Source organism: Phocoena sinus, chromosome 2, assembly GCF_008692025.1.
Source record: "Phocoena sinus isolate mPhoSin1 chromosome 2, mPhoSin1.pri, whole genome shotgun sequence".
Taxonomy (NCBI): Eukaryota; Metazoa; Chordata; class Mammalia; order Artiodactyla; family Phocoenidae; genus Phocoena; species Phocoena sinus.
The window spans coordinates 38,476,864-38,490,331 of NC_045764.1; the positions used below are offsets into that span (position 1 = coordinate 38,476,864).

Genomic DNA, 13,468 nt, shown 5'->3' on the forward strand with positions numbered 1-13,468 from the left:
AACAATTTCCCTACCTGAATGACCTAAACTCCCTGTATGAAAAACACACATCTGTCAAGTTCATATCCTTCAGAGACTCCAGGTATCACAAATAATATATTTATTTACATATAGCAGGGTAGATCTTAACATGATGCTGGGTTGTCAAGACTGAAATTTATTCATACATTCATTCTACAAACGTTTATTAAGTATTTAATCAGCACTAGGTATCAAGCTATGTTCTTGGGGATATACATTCATTCAGCAAATTCTCTTTGAACATGTTCTTCTTCCTAGGCATTAGGGATACAAGGATGAACATGATAATCTGACTCAGTTTACAGTAGAGCAGGAGGGAAAAGGACGACAAGAAAAAAAAAAAATCAGAAAAAAAATTTGTAACAGAAACAAAAGACTGAGACAATAATTGAGGAAAGGGAAGCAACTTCAGCTAGGGTAGTCAGCTTCTCTGAGGTAGGTGACACTTCTTTAGAGACTTGGAGTATGAGAAAGAGCTAGTTATGCAAAGGGAAGAAAGAAGAACACTTCAGATAAAGGTATTGTTATGTGCAAAGGCCCTGAGAGAGCAAAGAGTTTGGCATATTGGATGGCCTGAAAAAAAAAAAAAAAAGACCAATTTGACTGAAGAGTAGTAAGAAAAGAGTGGCACAAGATGAATTTGGAGAGATGGGCAAGAACCAGATAATAAGAATCTTGTAGGCCATGATAGGAAGCTTAGATTTTCTCTAAATGCAATAGAAGTAACTAACGAGAAAAGAGGAGAGTGATATATAGATTTTTTTTTTTTTAAAATCAGTCTTATTCCTTTTGTAGAAAATAGGTTGTGGGAGGGTTTAAGAGTGAAATAGGGACATCTGTTAGGAGACTGTTATCAGTGATCAAATGAGAGATGATAGTGGCCTACAGCAAGGTAATAGCAGGGGAGATGTCCTGAGTTGAACTGTGTTCCCCTCCAAAATTCATGTTTAAGCTCTAACCCCCAGCATCTCAGAATGTGATCTTATTTGGAAATAGGGTCATTGTAGGTGTAATTAGTTACGCTGAGGTCATATGGGTAGGCCCTAATCCAGTATGACTAATGTCCTTAGAAAAAGGGGAAATTTGGACAGAAACACATACACAACGAGAATGCTGTGTGAAAGTGAAGGCAGAGACCATGGGTGACACAAGGCAAGGAATGCTAAAGATCGTCAGCAAACCACCAGAAGCTAGGCTAGACGCACGGAACAGATGATCACAGCCCTCAGCAGGAACCAACAATGCCAACACCGTGATCCTGGACTTCTAGTTCCTACAACTTTAAAAATAACTGTCTATTGTTTAAGGTACTCAGTTTGTAGTACTTTGTAAGATGAAGAAAAGTACAGATGGCCCTGAACTTATAACAGTTCAACTTACAATTTTTCAACTTTACAATGGGGCAAAAGTGACAGGCATTCAGTAGATACTGTATTTCGAATTTTTATCTTTTCCTGGGCTAGCAATCAGCTGCAGGATCACAAGGATAAACAACCGATACACCATTCTGTACCCACGCAACCATTCTGTTTTTCACTCTCAGTACAGTATTCAATAAATTACATGAGATGTTCAACACTTTATTGTAAAATGGGCTTTGTGTTAGATGATTTTGCCCAACTGTAGGCTAATGTAAGCATTCTTGGCACGTTTAAGGTAAGGCTAGGCTAAGCTAGGATGTTTGGTAGGTTAGGTGTATTAAATGCATTTCTGACTTAGAATATTTTCAACTTAAAATGGGTTTATTGGGATGTAACCCCATCAAAATTTGGGGAAGATCCGTAGACTGAAGATATATTTGGGAGCTTGATCAGTAGGACTTCGCTATGGTCTGAATGTTTATGTCCCCCCAAAATTCACGTGTTAGAATCCTAATACCCAATGTTATGGTATATGGAGGTGGGGCCTTTGGGAGGTGATTAGGTATGAGGGTGGAACTCCCATGAATGGGATTAGTGCTCTTATAAGAGATCCCACAGAGCCCCCAGGCTGCTTCTACCATATGAGGGTATAATGCGAAGTCTGCAACCCAGAAGAGGGCCCTCACTCGACCACACTGGCACCATCATCTAGGATTTCCAGTGTCCAGAACTATGAGAAATAAATGTTTGTTGTTAGAAGTCACCCAGTCTACCGTATTTTGTTACAGCAGCCTGAATGGACTAAGACAGACTTCCTCAGGCTTTAGACGTGAAATGGGTGTGGTGATGAAGGAAAAGAAGAAATCAAGGAGGACTCAAATTTCTGGCTTAAGCAACTAACTGGGTAGATGGTGGCACCATTTACAGATATGGTGAAAATTTCGGATTAAGCAAGCATCTAAATCATCCAGAGGGCTTGTTAAAACAGAGAACTCCACCTGCAGTTTTTGATTCAGCAGATCTGATGTGGCGCTCAGAACTGTTACTCTTAAGATATCCAAGTGGAGATGTCAAATCGATAACTGAATATGCCAAAGTGGAGCTCAGTGAGAACATGTAAGATCATCCAGGGAGAAAATGTAAAGAAAAAAGAGACACCAATAGAGAGGGATAGATGGAAACTCTATTATTTTTACAACTTTTCTGTAAGTCTAAAATCAATTCAAAATAAAGAGTTAAAAAATTCTTCCTGGATTTAGCATCCACTGATGCTTCCTGCCTGATCCAATCTTTATCATGATGGTTGCCAAATGATGATTTTCTAACTCTGTGGTAAGCAGAGTTATTTATTTATTATCATTTATTATCATTTATTATCAATACAGACTCACAAATTTCTATATTTTTCAGTGGTTTATAATTCATAACTGAACTTGATTATTTCAATGTTCAGATTTGACCAACGGAAGCCCCTTCAAGCTGTCTTTATCAGGTTTGGGGTATCAATGTTATACTTTATAAAAAGCACTTGGAAGTTTTCCTTATATATGCACATTTTTTCTTATGTATTATATATACTCTAAAGCAATTTATGTGGCAACGGGACTATCTCTTACCTCTGATCTCTAAAGATTTGGTAGACGTTTCCTATGAAACTTCTGGGCCTGGTATTTTTGTGTCAAGTAATTGCTTGATAACTCTTTTTTTCTTTTATAGAAATTGATCTGGTTAAGCTTTCCATCTCAAATTGGGTCAATTTAATTAAACTGTATGTTCCTAAGAAATTATCCATTGCATCTACATTTTCAAATTTATTTGTAGTAGATATATAGAGTAGTCTCTTAGTATTTTTTGAGATTTTTCTCTATATGAATAGTTATTTCCCCCATGTCATTTCTTATTTAGTATATCTGTGCTTACTCCATTGTTTTCTTGATTAGTTAATAGTTTTGTCTATTTTTCAAAGAACCAGGATTTTTATGTATTAATTTGATCTACTGTTCTCCACTTTATTAACTTCTACTTTTATTCTAGCAGTCCCTTTTAGATTCCTCTATTCTCTCTAAATCTTTGAATGTAAATTTTCCCACTGCTGGATAGGTCAGTCTTCCTTGTCATGGACTTATGTGTTTTATAATTTTGTACTCTTAAGCACATCTTCTATGGACATTTTTATCAAATGGACTGAATGCATATATTGCTGGAATGCTTATCAAATTTATAGAGGATATAAAATGATGATTAATACAATGGTCAACAGAATCAGGATACAACAAGAAGATCTTGATGGAGTGAAATCAAATTAATCTAAAAAGATAAGTAACAGATTTAAAATAAAAATTTTAATGTGGGTTCTAAGAACTAACTATTGAAGTTCGGAGATGAAGGAAATTTAGCCTATATGCAAAAATGACTTGGGGTTTTTAGTTGCTTGTAAGAGCAATGAGACAGTAATATGATATTGCTGCCAAAAAGTTGACTCTGCATTAATGGAAGAATTAGGGAAATATTAGTGCCCCTCTACTCTAGTGGTAGAACACGTGGAGCCCTGTGTTCGAGGTACAAAACTTGTAAAGGTAATGTTAACAAAACAGAAATGTTCAGAGGACTGTGTTCATGTTGGCGAAGAAACTTAAAATAGGAAGAGCTGAAGGACCTTTTCTAATATTTATTCAGCATCTACTGGATGCCTATTGAGGGTCTATTAGATGTTAGATGCATACAGTATCTCATTTCATCCTCACAAAAACCAAGATAGGAATTCTTTTTGTGATAAGCATGAATCAGAGAAGTAATTCATAGCATCTATCATGGGTTTTGTTCTAGTTCTTATTTTTTACTTATTTTATAGTGTAATGTTAAAGCCGCCTCAAATTCCTTTTGGAAGCAGGTAAGATAAAAATTCTAAGTAAATAAATAAATAGAAAGCAGGTTTCAACCAAATTTTAACTTGTCTATAGGACGATTCAACTCTCAACTCATGCAAAGGCTGTCTTAAAAAGTGCCACAAAAAGCAATTTCTGGATAATTTCAAAGAAAAAAAAATGAGAGCACATCCCTATATCAATTCCCAGTTAGCATAAGGTAACAAAGATTGAGATGCACCTAGCTTCAATGACCACAAAAACTAGCACATAAAAAGTTCCTTAAAAACATAACACTCGAGGGCTTCCCTGGTGGCGCAGTGGTTGGGAGTCCGCCTGCCGATGCAGGGGACGCGGGTTCGTGCCCCGGTCTGGGAGGATCCCGCGTGCCGCGGAGCGGCTGGGCCCGTGAGCCATGGCCGCTGGGCCTGCGCGTCCGGAGCCTGTCCTCCGCAACGGGAGAGGCCACAACAGTGAGAGGCCCGCGTAACGCATAAAAAAAAAAAAAAAAAAACATAACACTCGGGGCTTCCCTGGTGGCGCAGTGGTTAAGAATCCGCCTGCCAATGCAGGGGACATGGGTTTGATCCCTGGTCCAGGAAGATCCCACATGCTGTGGAGCAACTAAGTCCATGCGCCACAACTACTGAGCCTGTGCTCTAGAGCCTGTGAGCCACAGCTACCAATCCCGCGCGCCTAAAGCCCGTGCTCCGCAACAAGAGAAGCCACCGCAATGAGAAGACCGTGCACCGCAACAAAGAGTAGCCCCCCAGGGCTTCCCTGGTGGCGCAGTGGTTGAGAGTCTGCCTGCTGACGCAGGGGACACAGGTTCGTGCCCCGGTCCGGGAAGATCCCACGTGCCGCGGAGCAGCTAGGCCCGTGAGCCATGGCCGCTGGGCCTGTGCTCCGCAACGGGAGAGGCCACAACGGTGAGAGGCCCGCGTACCGCAAAAACAAAACAAAACAAAACAAAAAAGAATAGCCCCTACTCACCGCAGCTAGAGAAAGCCCATGCGCAGCAACGAAGACCCAATGCAGCCAAAAATAAATAGATATAACATTAAAGAAATTAAAAAAATAATAATAATACTCAAAGTCTTAATTTGTCTATACATATATACTAATGTTTAAGGTTAATTTTAAGGAGGGATTATTTTCCATGTAGGGATCTGAATAAGCTGAGATCATTTATAATGGAATAAGGAGAAGTATATCAGGAGAGAAAGATTAGAAAGCCTAACATAGAAGGTAATTATTGTCCCATTTTATAATCATATACTTATAGTGAAGACACAATGTAAATTGGTTGGTTTTCACTTTTACTAATAATTTCAAAATATCTTACTACTTATGAACTTATCTTCTTTAGGGAAAAACACAAATGAAGCATCAACAGGCAAATCTAATGTCTCACATCAATAACTACAGTCTGGATATTGCTTTCAAATAGGATTGTTCTAAGAACTAAAAAGTGTACTAATTTGCTTATACGGTTGCATAAATGTCATTTAAATATTATACAGTTGTAGGGGTTTCCCTGGTGGTCCAGCAGTTAAGACTTCACGCTCCCACTTCAGGGGATATCGGTTTGATCCCTGGTCAGGGAACTAAGATCCCGCATGCTGCATGTTGCAGCAATCAATCAATAAACAAACAAATAAATACGGTTGTATAAATGTACATAAATGCCCTTAAGTTGTGCATATCTCTTCCTCTCTCCCATTTCTTTGTATCTATGAGTTGTTATCAAATAAATCCTTGTCTCCTAAGGAGAGTGGGGGACAGATGAAGTGGCAGAATTAATTTTTCTAACATGTCCCTTGAATTTGTTATCATGCTTGACATTTGCTTTTGGCAGAACATCCTCCTAATACTCACATCATCTTCTTTCAGGGTTTGAAGAAATTTTTGCAGTCTGTCTGCTGTTTTTTCTGCTGCTAGAGATAAAATTTTCTGGTCCATTGTTGCACATATCAAGAAACTGGAAAGGGAAAATGTCAGAGCTGGATGAAACTTCCAGAAGGAAACAAGTTTGATTTTTTTCCCCTTCTCTACCTGTTAACTGAGTATTTCATACATATTATAGACTACGTACACAGTGGGTACTCAACAGGCTAAGGATTACCAACTAGTATGAGTAGGTGATTCTTATCCAAACCAAAATAATCTTGAGAATTCCCTGGAATTTCCTTATTAGAAAGTTGTAGTCTAATCAAGTGGTTTCCTAATTCCAAGTCACATTTTTATCATTTTTTTTAAGCATCTACCCAGTATGCTGCCCAGAATAAAGCTATCATTTAACAGTCTAGCAAATATATAATAAATTATTATTGACACATACACAAGAATATTATAACATATAATAAAGTAACACTAGATAAATGAATAAATCAACAGCACTGTAAATGCATTTATACCAATTAAATGGTGTAAAAACAAATGAGAAGTTAACAAGGCTAAGAAATAAATGTGTGCTCAAACATCAAGAAGCCTTCCCAGCAGAGGAAAGCTTAAACTGGAACTTAAAGATTAAATTTAGACAGTCAAGATAACCACATGGTATACATTATTGGGAAGGAGAGTATCATGAACAAAGGCATTCATAAGAGAATCTGAAAAATTTATTTGGGGAAAATGAGTAGTAGAGGGTTCAAGTAGGGGAGTAGTGAGTAGGAAAGCTAGAAAGAAAGGGTGGGACTAAACTGTGCAAGCTCTTAAAAGCCAGGTTAAGGAATTCAGATTTTATTCTGTAAATAATAGATGGCAACAAAAATTTCTGTAGTAAAAGATAATCTGACAAGATTGAAACAGTGTTTGAGGAAACTGAATCTGGCATCAATGTGCAGATTAAAGCAGGGAGGGAGTAAGGAGGAAGAACAGGCTAAGAGGCTACTGGGAGCTATTTTAGTGGTAGTGACAAAGGCCTGTCTTAGGGTGGTGACTCTGGGGAGTAGAAAGGAAAGGGTGAAATGGAAGCACATTAGACAGACAGGAGTTAGTGTGTAGCTATGGGAGTATTATGGGAAGGGGGAAATGCACACTGATGGAAAGAAGACCTGCTCCTCCTCCTGCATTTCTTCGTGTTTCCAGTCTCCATAAATTGTACCATTATCCACTCAGCTGCTGAAACCAAAAACCTGGACAACATTCTTAACCACTTCACCTTCATCCTCCACATCCACTACCAAGTCCTGATGATGTTACCCCCCTAAAACATCTCTCAAGTCTACTTCTCTCTGAGATCCACTACCTCCACATTACTCCAAAGCCACCATCATCTCTCACCTGAACTACTGCATAGTTTCCTAACTTGTCCCCCACACAGCAGCTAAAATAATGTTTTCGAAACACAAACCAGATTATGTGACTTATCCTCCCTCAATCTCCATCCTCAACTTAAAACTCTTCAGTGGCTTTCCATTACTTTCGTATCAGTCCAAAATCCTGAATTCAGGATAAAAAGGTCTGGTCCACGCTAACTCCCCTTCCTCACTCTATTCTCCAGGCACAGTGAATTGTTTTCAGTCCTTCAAACCCCCAGGTTCCTCTCGCCACAGACCCTTACACATGATTTTCTGTCTGGAACTTATACAAATACCCCTCCTTTCATCTGCTGCTTGCCAATCTTTTATTGCTAATTCCTATAAATTCTTCAGATCTCAGCTCAATCCACACTTCCTTAGAAGCTCAGTCTAGATTAAACACTCCCCTATTACATTCTTTCAAGGCAACTGTAATCTCTCTCACCATCACCACACTTTTAACATTACATTTGTAATTATTAGCTTAACTACACCTCCCACTCCACTTCAAACTCCAGGAGTGCAGGGAAACCTGTCTGGTTTTGTTTAACACTGAACCTCCAGTACTTAGCACAGTATCTAGCTCATAAAAGGTGCCCAGTAAATATCTGCTGAACAAATGAATGACTGAATCCCTACAATGGGCAAGACCCTGGGCCCAGCTCTTTACACTCATTAATTTGATCCTCACACCAACCTTATGAGGTCTGTGTTATTACTCCCAATTTAGATAAAGATCTTTTGGGATTCAGAGAGATTAAGGAATTTCCCCAAATCCCCAAAGTTAGAAGGCTAGTAAGGGTAGAAGCAGAACTGAAATCCGAGTCTGTCCAGCTCCGGACCCCAAATCCCATGCTTTTACCTGCTACCCTCTGTTAGGGGCTGGGTGGCAGTAGAGGATGCAAACAAGGTATACCGACTAAAAGAGACGTCCAGCCCTAAGGGGAAGATGCTGAACTCTTTCTATTTCAGCAGGTACACTTGCTAAATTCTTCCTAAAACCAGAGAAGAGTAACAGGTAGGTGGCTGCAGATTCTCTGTCAAGAGGCCCTGAGGTTAGTGACGCACCACAGAAGTGAAACGCCGCGGGTCTTGCGCCGGGGCTCCTCAGAGAGCAAGAAGTAAACACCAATAGGGAAACTATAAAATGAGGCAGCTGGTGATGTGCGCTGTGACCGAGCTAAAAAGGCGAAACAGGTTTAGAGAAATTTCTCAGACGTAGGAGCTAAGCGCTGATGGAGAGGAAGAATTTAACAAGAGGGCCGAGAGTGTAGCACGCCCGGGGAGCAGGGAGGGCCAACCAACGCGGAGGGAGACAGCAGGGCACATCGACCCTTCCAAACCAAGGAAAACGCCAGAACGTCACAATGGAAGTGGGGTCCTCCTGTCCTCCCACACCCGCTACCTCCCCGGGTCTGAGTCCCACCGCCCCTGCAACGCGCGAAGGCCCTCCGGACGGTCTCCTCAGCCTCACCTCCTCCAAAAGCTTCCAAAAAGTCCGCTCAACCCAACGCCGCCGAACTTCCGTTACCGGGAGCAGCAGCTCCCGCCTCCCGCGGCTCACTTCCGCCGCCCGGGAGCACGCGCATGGGGCGTACCATTAAGGCAGAAGGGAGGGGGAAACTCCTGGGACGATCCCACTCACTGTGGGGGGGGCAGCCTTAGAACTCCAATTCGGGACCGCAGAGTGAGCCAGGGCAGTGTGGCCTGGGTGTGGCCACCACGGTGCCTTGACCAGTTAAGGCCTTCTTGTGTACTGTTGGGGAAAGGGTCAGTGAGAAAGGGGATGAATCTAGTGATAGCTGTAGAGGTCTTTGCATTGGAAGTGCCTGGAAGGCGCAGGAAGGTGTTCTACTCCTTGTGCCAGTGGAGGTGTAACTCCTGTAAAGGAAAAAAGGGTTGCCTGCCATTCCATTTCTATAGGGATCAAGGCTGTAGCAACTGCAGTCGTTGGCCTCAGTGTGCCTGAGGGGAGCTCAGGATGGAGAAAAACAGGAAACATTTTGTGCTTTGGATGTAAGGATCCTTGGATTGTTAAGATGCATATCTAAGGAAAAGTTTCAATGAACCCAGATTCTTGCATCTTCCCATACATAGGAAAGCACTTAAGTCATTAACTTGAAATATCTGTTTTTTTGTGATCAGTAATCTTGATCTTTGATTACATGGATCTCCCCCCCAAAAAAAACCCCCCCCGAAAACTTATATATATCCTGGCTCCTCCCTTAACTCGTCAGAGCAGGTCCTCAAAGCTATCTCAGAGGCTGTCTCCTGGGCTATAGTCCTCAGTAAGGTACCTGGATAAAACATAACTCACAACTTTTAGGTTACGCACTTTTCTTTCAGTCGACAGCCCTAAAATGTAAGCCTCATATGGCCAGGGGGCTTATTGCATACAAAATCTCAGCATTTAGCACAAAGCCTGGCAAAGCAGTAAATGCTCAGTAAATATTTGTTAAATGAACAACTGATAATAGAGCAAAGAGAAATGGAGGAGAGGTTCGAGAACCTGTACTACGTTGAATGGGCAGCATGTGCAAAGGGCCTGACAGCAACAAGCAATCCAGCGTCTGACTGGTTCGGGAGGTGCAGGTGCTTCGGGTGGGGGTGGGAAAGCAGGGGCTTGTTAATCTTTTTCACATCAGGAGCAAGAGGGGAACAGCTGAAGTGGAAGGGCGTGATTGTATTCACTTTGTAGAACAGTATTTCTGGCAGGTGAGTGCTGCAGAGGTTATTTAAAAGAGATGGTGGGGATTTCCCTGGTGGTGCAGTGGTTAAGAATCTGCCTGCCAATGCAGGGGACACGGGTTCGATCCCTGGTCCAGGAAGATCCCACATGCTGTGGGGCAACTCAACTCACGCACCACAGCTACTGAGCCTGCGCTCTAGAGCCTGCAATCCACAACGACTGAAGCCCGTGTGCCCTAGAGCCCCGTGCCACAACTACTGAGCCCGTGTGCTGCAACTACTGAAGCCCACGCACCTAGAGCCTATGCTCCACAATAAGAGATGCCCCCACAACAAAGAGTAGCCCCCGCTCGCTGCAACTAGAGAAAGCCCATGCACAGCAATGAAGACCCAATGCAGCCAAAAAAAAAAAAAAAGATGATGGAGGTGAGGAAAGTTGAAGGCAAGACCCCTTAGGAGGCTCTAAGTTGTCCTGGACATAGGTGGTGGTGGCCCAACCTTGGGGAGAGATGGGAGGGGTTTGAGGAATATTCAGGTTTGAGTGACTGGGTGCACCCTGGTGATACTGCCAGTTGACTGATACACAGGGAAGGATGAAAGTTTGAGTTGATGATGAAGCCTTCAGATTTGGACTTGCCAAATGTGAGACCATGGGATGGCATGTAAAGGAATGCTAAGATCAGGGGGCATTCAGTCTGGAGCCTGTCTCCCAGTTCCCAGGGGTAGGATGGATCTATTTGGCCAGTTCTGGAAGAAACATAGCTGCTGGAAGAGAATGATGCCTCTCAGGTGCCTAGGTCTGCTACTTGTTTATGACGCTTCTTTTTTTTTTTAAATAAATAAATTTATTTATTTTGGGTTGTGTTGGGTCTTCGTTGCTGCACACAGGCCCCTCCAGCTGCAGCAAGTGGAGGCCACTCCCCGCTGCAGCGTGCAGGCCTCTCACTGCGGTGGCCTACCCCGTTGCAGAGCACGGACTCTAGGCAGGCGGGCCTCAGCAGCTGTGGCATGCAGGCTCAGTAGTTGTGGCTCACAGGCTCTAGAGCACAGTCTCAGTAGTTGTGGCACAGGGGCCCAGCTGCTCCACGGCATGAGGGATCCTCCCAGACCAGGGCTTGAACCCACGTTCCCTGCACTGGCAGGCAAACTCCCAACCACTGTGCCACCAGGGAAGCCTATGACACTACTTAAGTACTTTTTACTTCTACCACGTTTCTGGCCCAATATTAAGCTGTGATATTTGGCTAAAACACAGCAGCGGGGTTGGAAGATTATTCCTGAGAGGAATCCTTTAGCTTGCCAAGGAATCAGATGACTTTACCTCATCTTCTCCCCACAAAACCACCCTTCCAGGCTGCTTCTGGGACTGAGCCAGGCAGCCATGAATTTGTGTAGCTCAAAAGGGCTCATTTGCCTTTTTGAACTTCCATTTTTGCATCCCAGGTGCACTTATTGCATTGCCTGTGTGAGCATCTACCCACTGGCATTGACAATTGCGGCAGGGGGTCTTGCCTCCCCTTGTTGCATGAATGTATCATCTGTATTTTCCATTAGTGCTAATGGGTGTTACATATGCAAAGGAAGAGAACAGACTTAGATTCATAACAATGTTTTTCACCCTGGTGCAGGCTTCCTTACTAAGCAGCAAATCTTACCAATCTGCTTCAACCAACTAGACTCCATGCACTGGTCAGCTAGTGATACACTGATTCTAGAAAACACAGCCAGTTAAAAACAGGTTTACAACACTGGAATCAAATGTTCTTCAGACCTTGTCAGTAGCTCATGTTTGGATAATAATATTATAGCTACTGGTATTTGCAGGAGTCCAGAGAAAAGTACAAATAGAGGCCCCCTATCATTCCCCACTCCATCCTGCAGCGTGAGGGGCTTCATATGCCTGCACGTGGACACCCAGCCTGAAAATCCACACCATGTCTCTCCTCTAAAGCTGCCCTTGGCTACCCTTGACTATGCTGTACACACTAGCAGGTCCACTCTGGGGAGGGTGGACTTAGGAAGGAGCCTATATAGGCCGAGGAACTGAGCTTGGGGATGTTTGGGAAGGTACCCCAAGCATGGTCTAAAGGAGGGCACGTGGGCTTCAGTGCGTTCACACTCCAAGTTTCTTGGACTCATCATCTAGGAAGGGAGCTGTTGAAGCACCCACCCATTTCAAGCACTCCAGTTGCCTGGGTTTAAGGGCAGCATTGCTTGAGAGAATAATCAAGGTAGCATGTATAAGGAGCCTAGTGTTTAGGAGCACTTAATAGTGTAGGTCTGGTGATCCGTGTTGATGTTACTATTGCAAAAAGACTACAAGTCGGGCTTCCCTGGTGGCACAGTGGTTGAGAGTCCGCCTGCCGATGCAGGGGACCCGGGTTCGTGCCCCGGTCCGGGAAGATCCCACATGCCGCGGAGCGGCTGGGCCCGTGAGCCACGGCCGCTGAGCCTGCGCGTCCGGAGCCTGTGCTCCACAACGGGAGAGGCCACAACAGTGAGAGGCCCGCGTACCGAAAAAAAAAAAAAAAAAAAAAAAAAAGATTACAAGTCACTGAAGTTTCAGATGTTTAGTATTTTTTACCAATAAAGTATTTTTTGAATTAAAAAAATAGTTTCAGCTCCCTCCGGCAATCCCACTTCAGAGTGTGTATACAAAAGAATTGAAATCAGGTTCTTAATCAGATATCTGTACACCCATATTCAAGGAAGCATTATTCATAATAGTGAAAAGGTGGAGACAACCCAAACATCCATGGGCAGACGAATGGATAAACAGAATGTGGTGTATCCATACAGTGGAATACTATTCAGCCTTAAAAAGGAATGAAATTCCTTGACATGCCACAACATAGATGATACCGAAGGACATTATGTTAAGTGAAATAAGCCAGTCACAAAAAGACAAATACTGTATGATTCCACTCACATGAGGTATCTAAAGGATTCAAACTCCAAGAAACAAAAAGTAGAACGGTGGTTGCCAGGGGCTGGGGAGAAGGTGAATTGGGGAGCTCTTGTTTAATAGGTATAGAGTTTCAGTTTTGTAAGATGAAAAAGTTCTGGATATCTGTTTCTCAACGATGTGAATGTACTTAACGCTACTGAAGTGTATACTTAGAAATGATTAAGATTTAAAAAAAGGTCCTACTACGTGGGCAGGTCACAGGATTGTTAAGAAGAACCATCTGACTCCATCCTGAAGAAATTCTGACTTAGTAGGGTTTAAGGT

At 42.6% G+C, this 13,468-nt stretch overlaps 1 protein-coding gene across 6 annotated transcripts in view; it reads right to left on the reverse strand.

Moving 5' to 3' along the window:
• The window catches only part of FANCI (FA complementation group I), a 77,020-nt gene extending 67,918 nt beyond the window's left edge, over positions 1–9,102 (reverse strand). The window contains exons 1-2 of one of the 6 annotated variants that reach the window (XM_032620174.1): positions 9,023–9,102; positions 6,125–6,227 (exon numbers count right to left, since the gene is read on the reverse strand). In XM_032620174.1, the coding sequence (XP_032476065.1) occupies positions 6,125–6,208 (84 nt within the window). In that variant the 5' untranslated portion in view covers positions 6,209–6,227; positions 9,023–9,102. Of the gene's footprint in view, positions 1–6,124; positions 6,228–9,022 lie in introns of those variants that run through there. The other 5 variants (XM_032620184.1, XM_032620193.1, XM_032620201.1 and 2 more) reach the window with 5 other exon arrangements.
• Between the last annotated feature and the right edge of the window lie 4,366 nt (positions 9,103–13,468).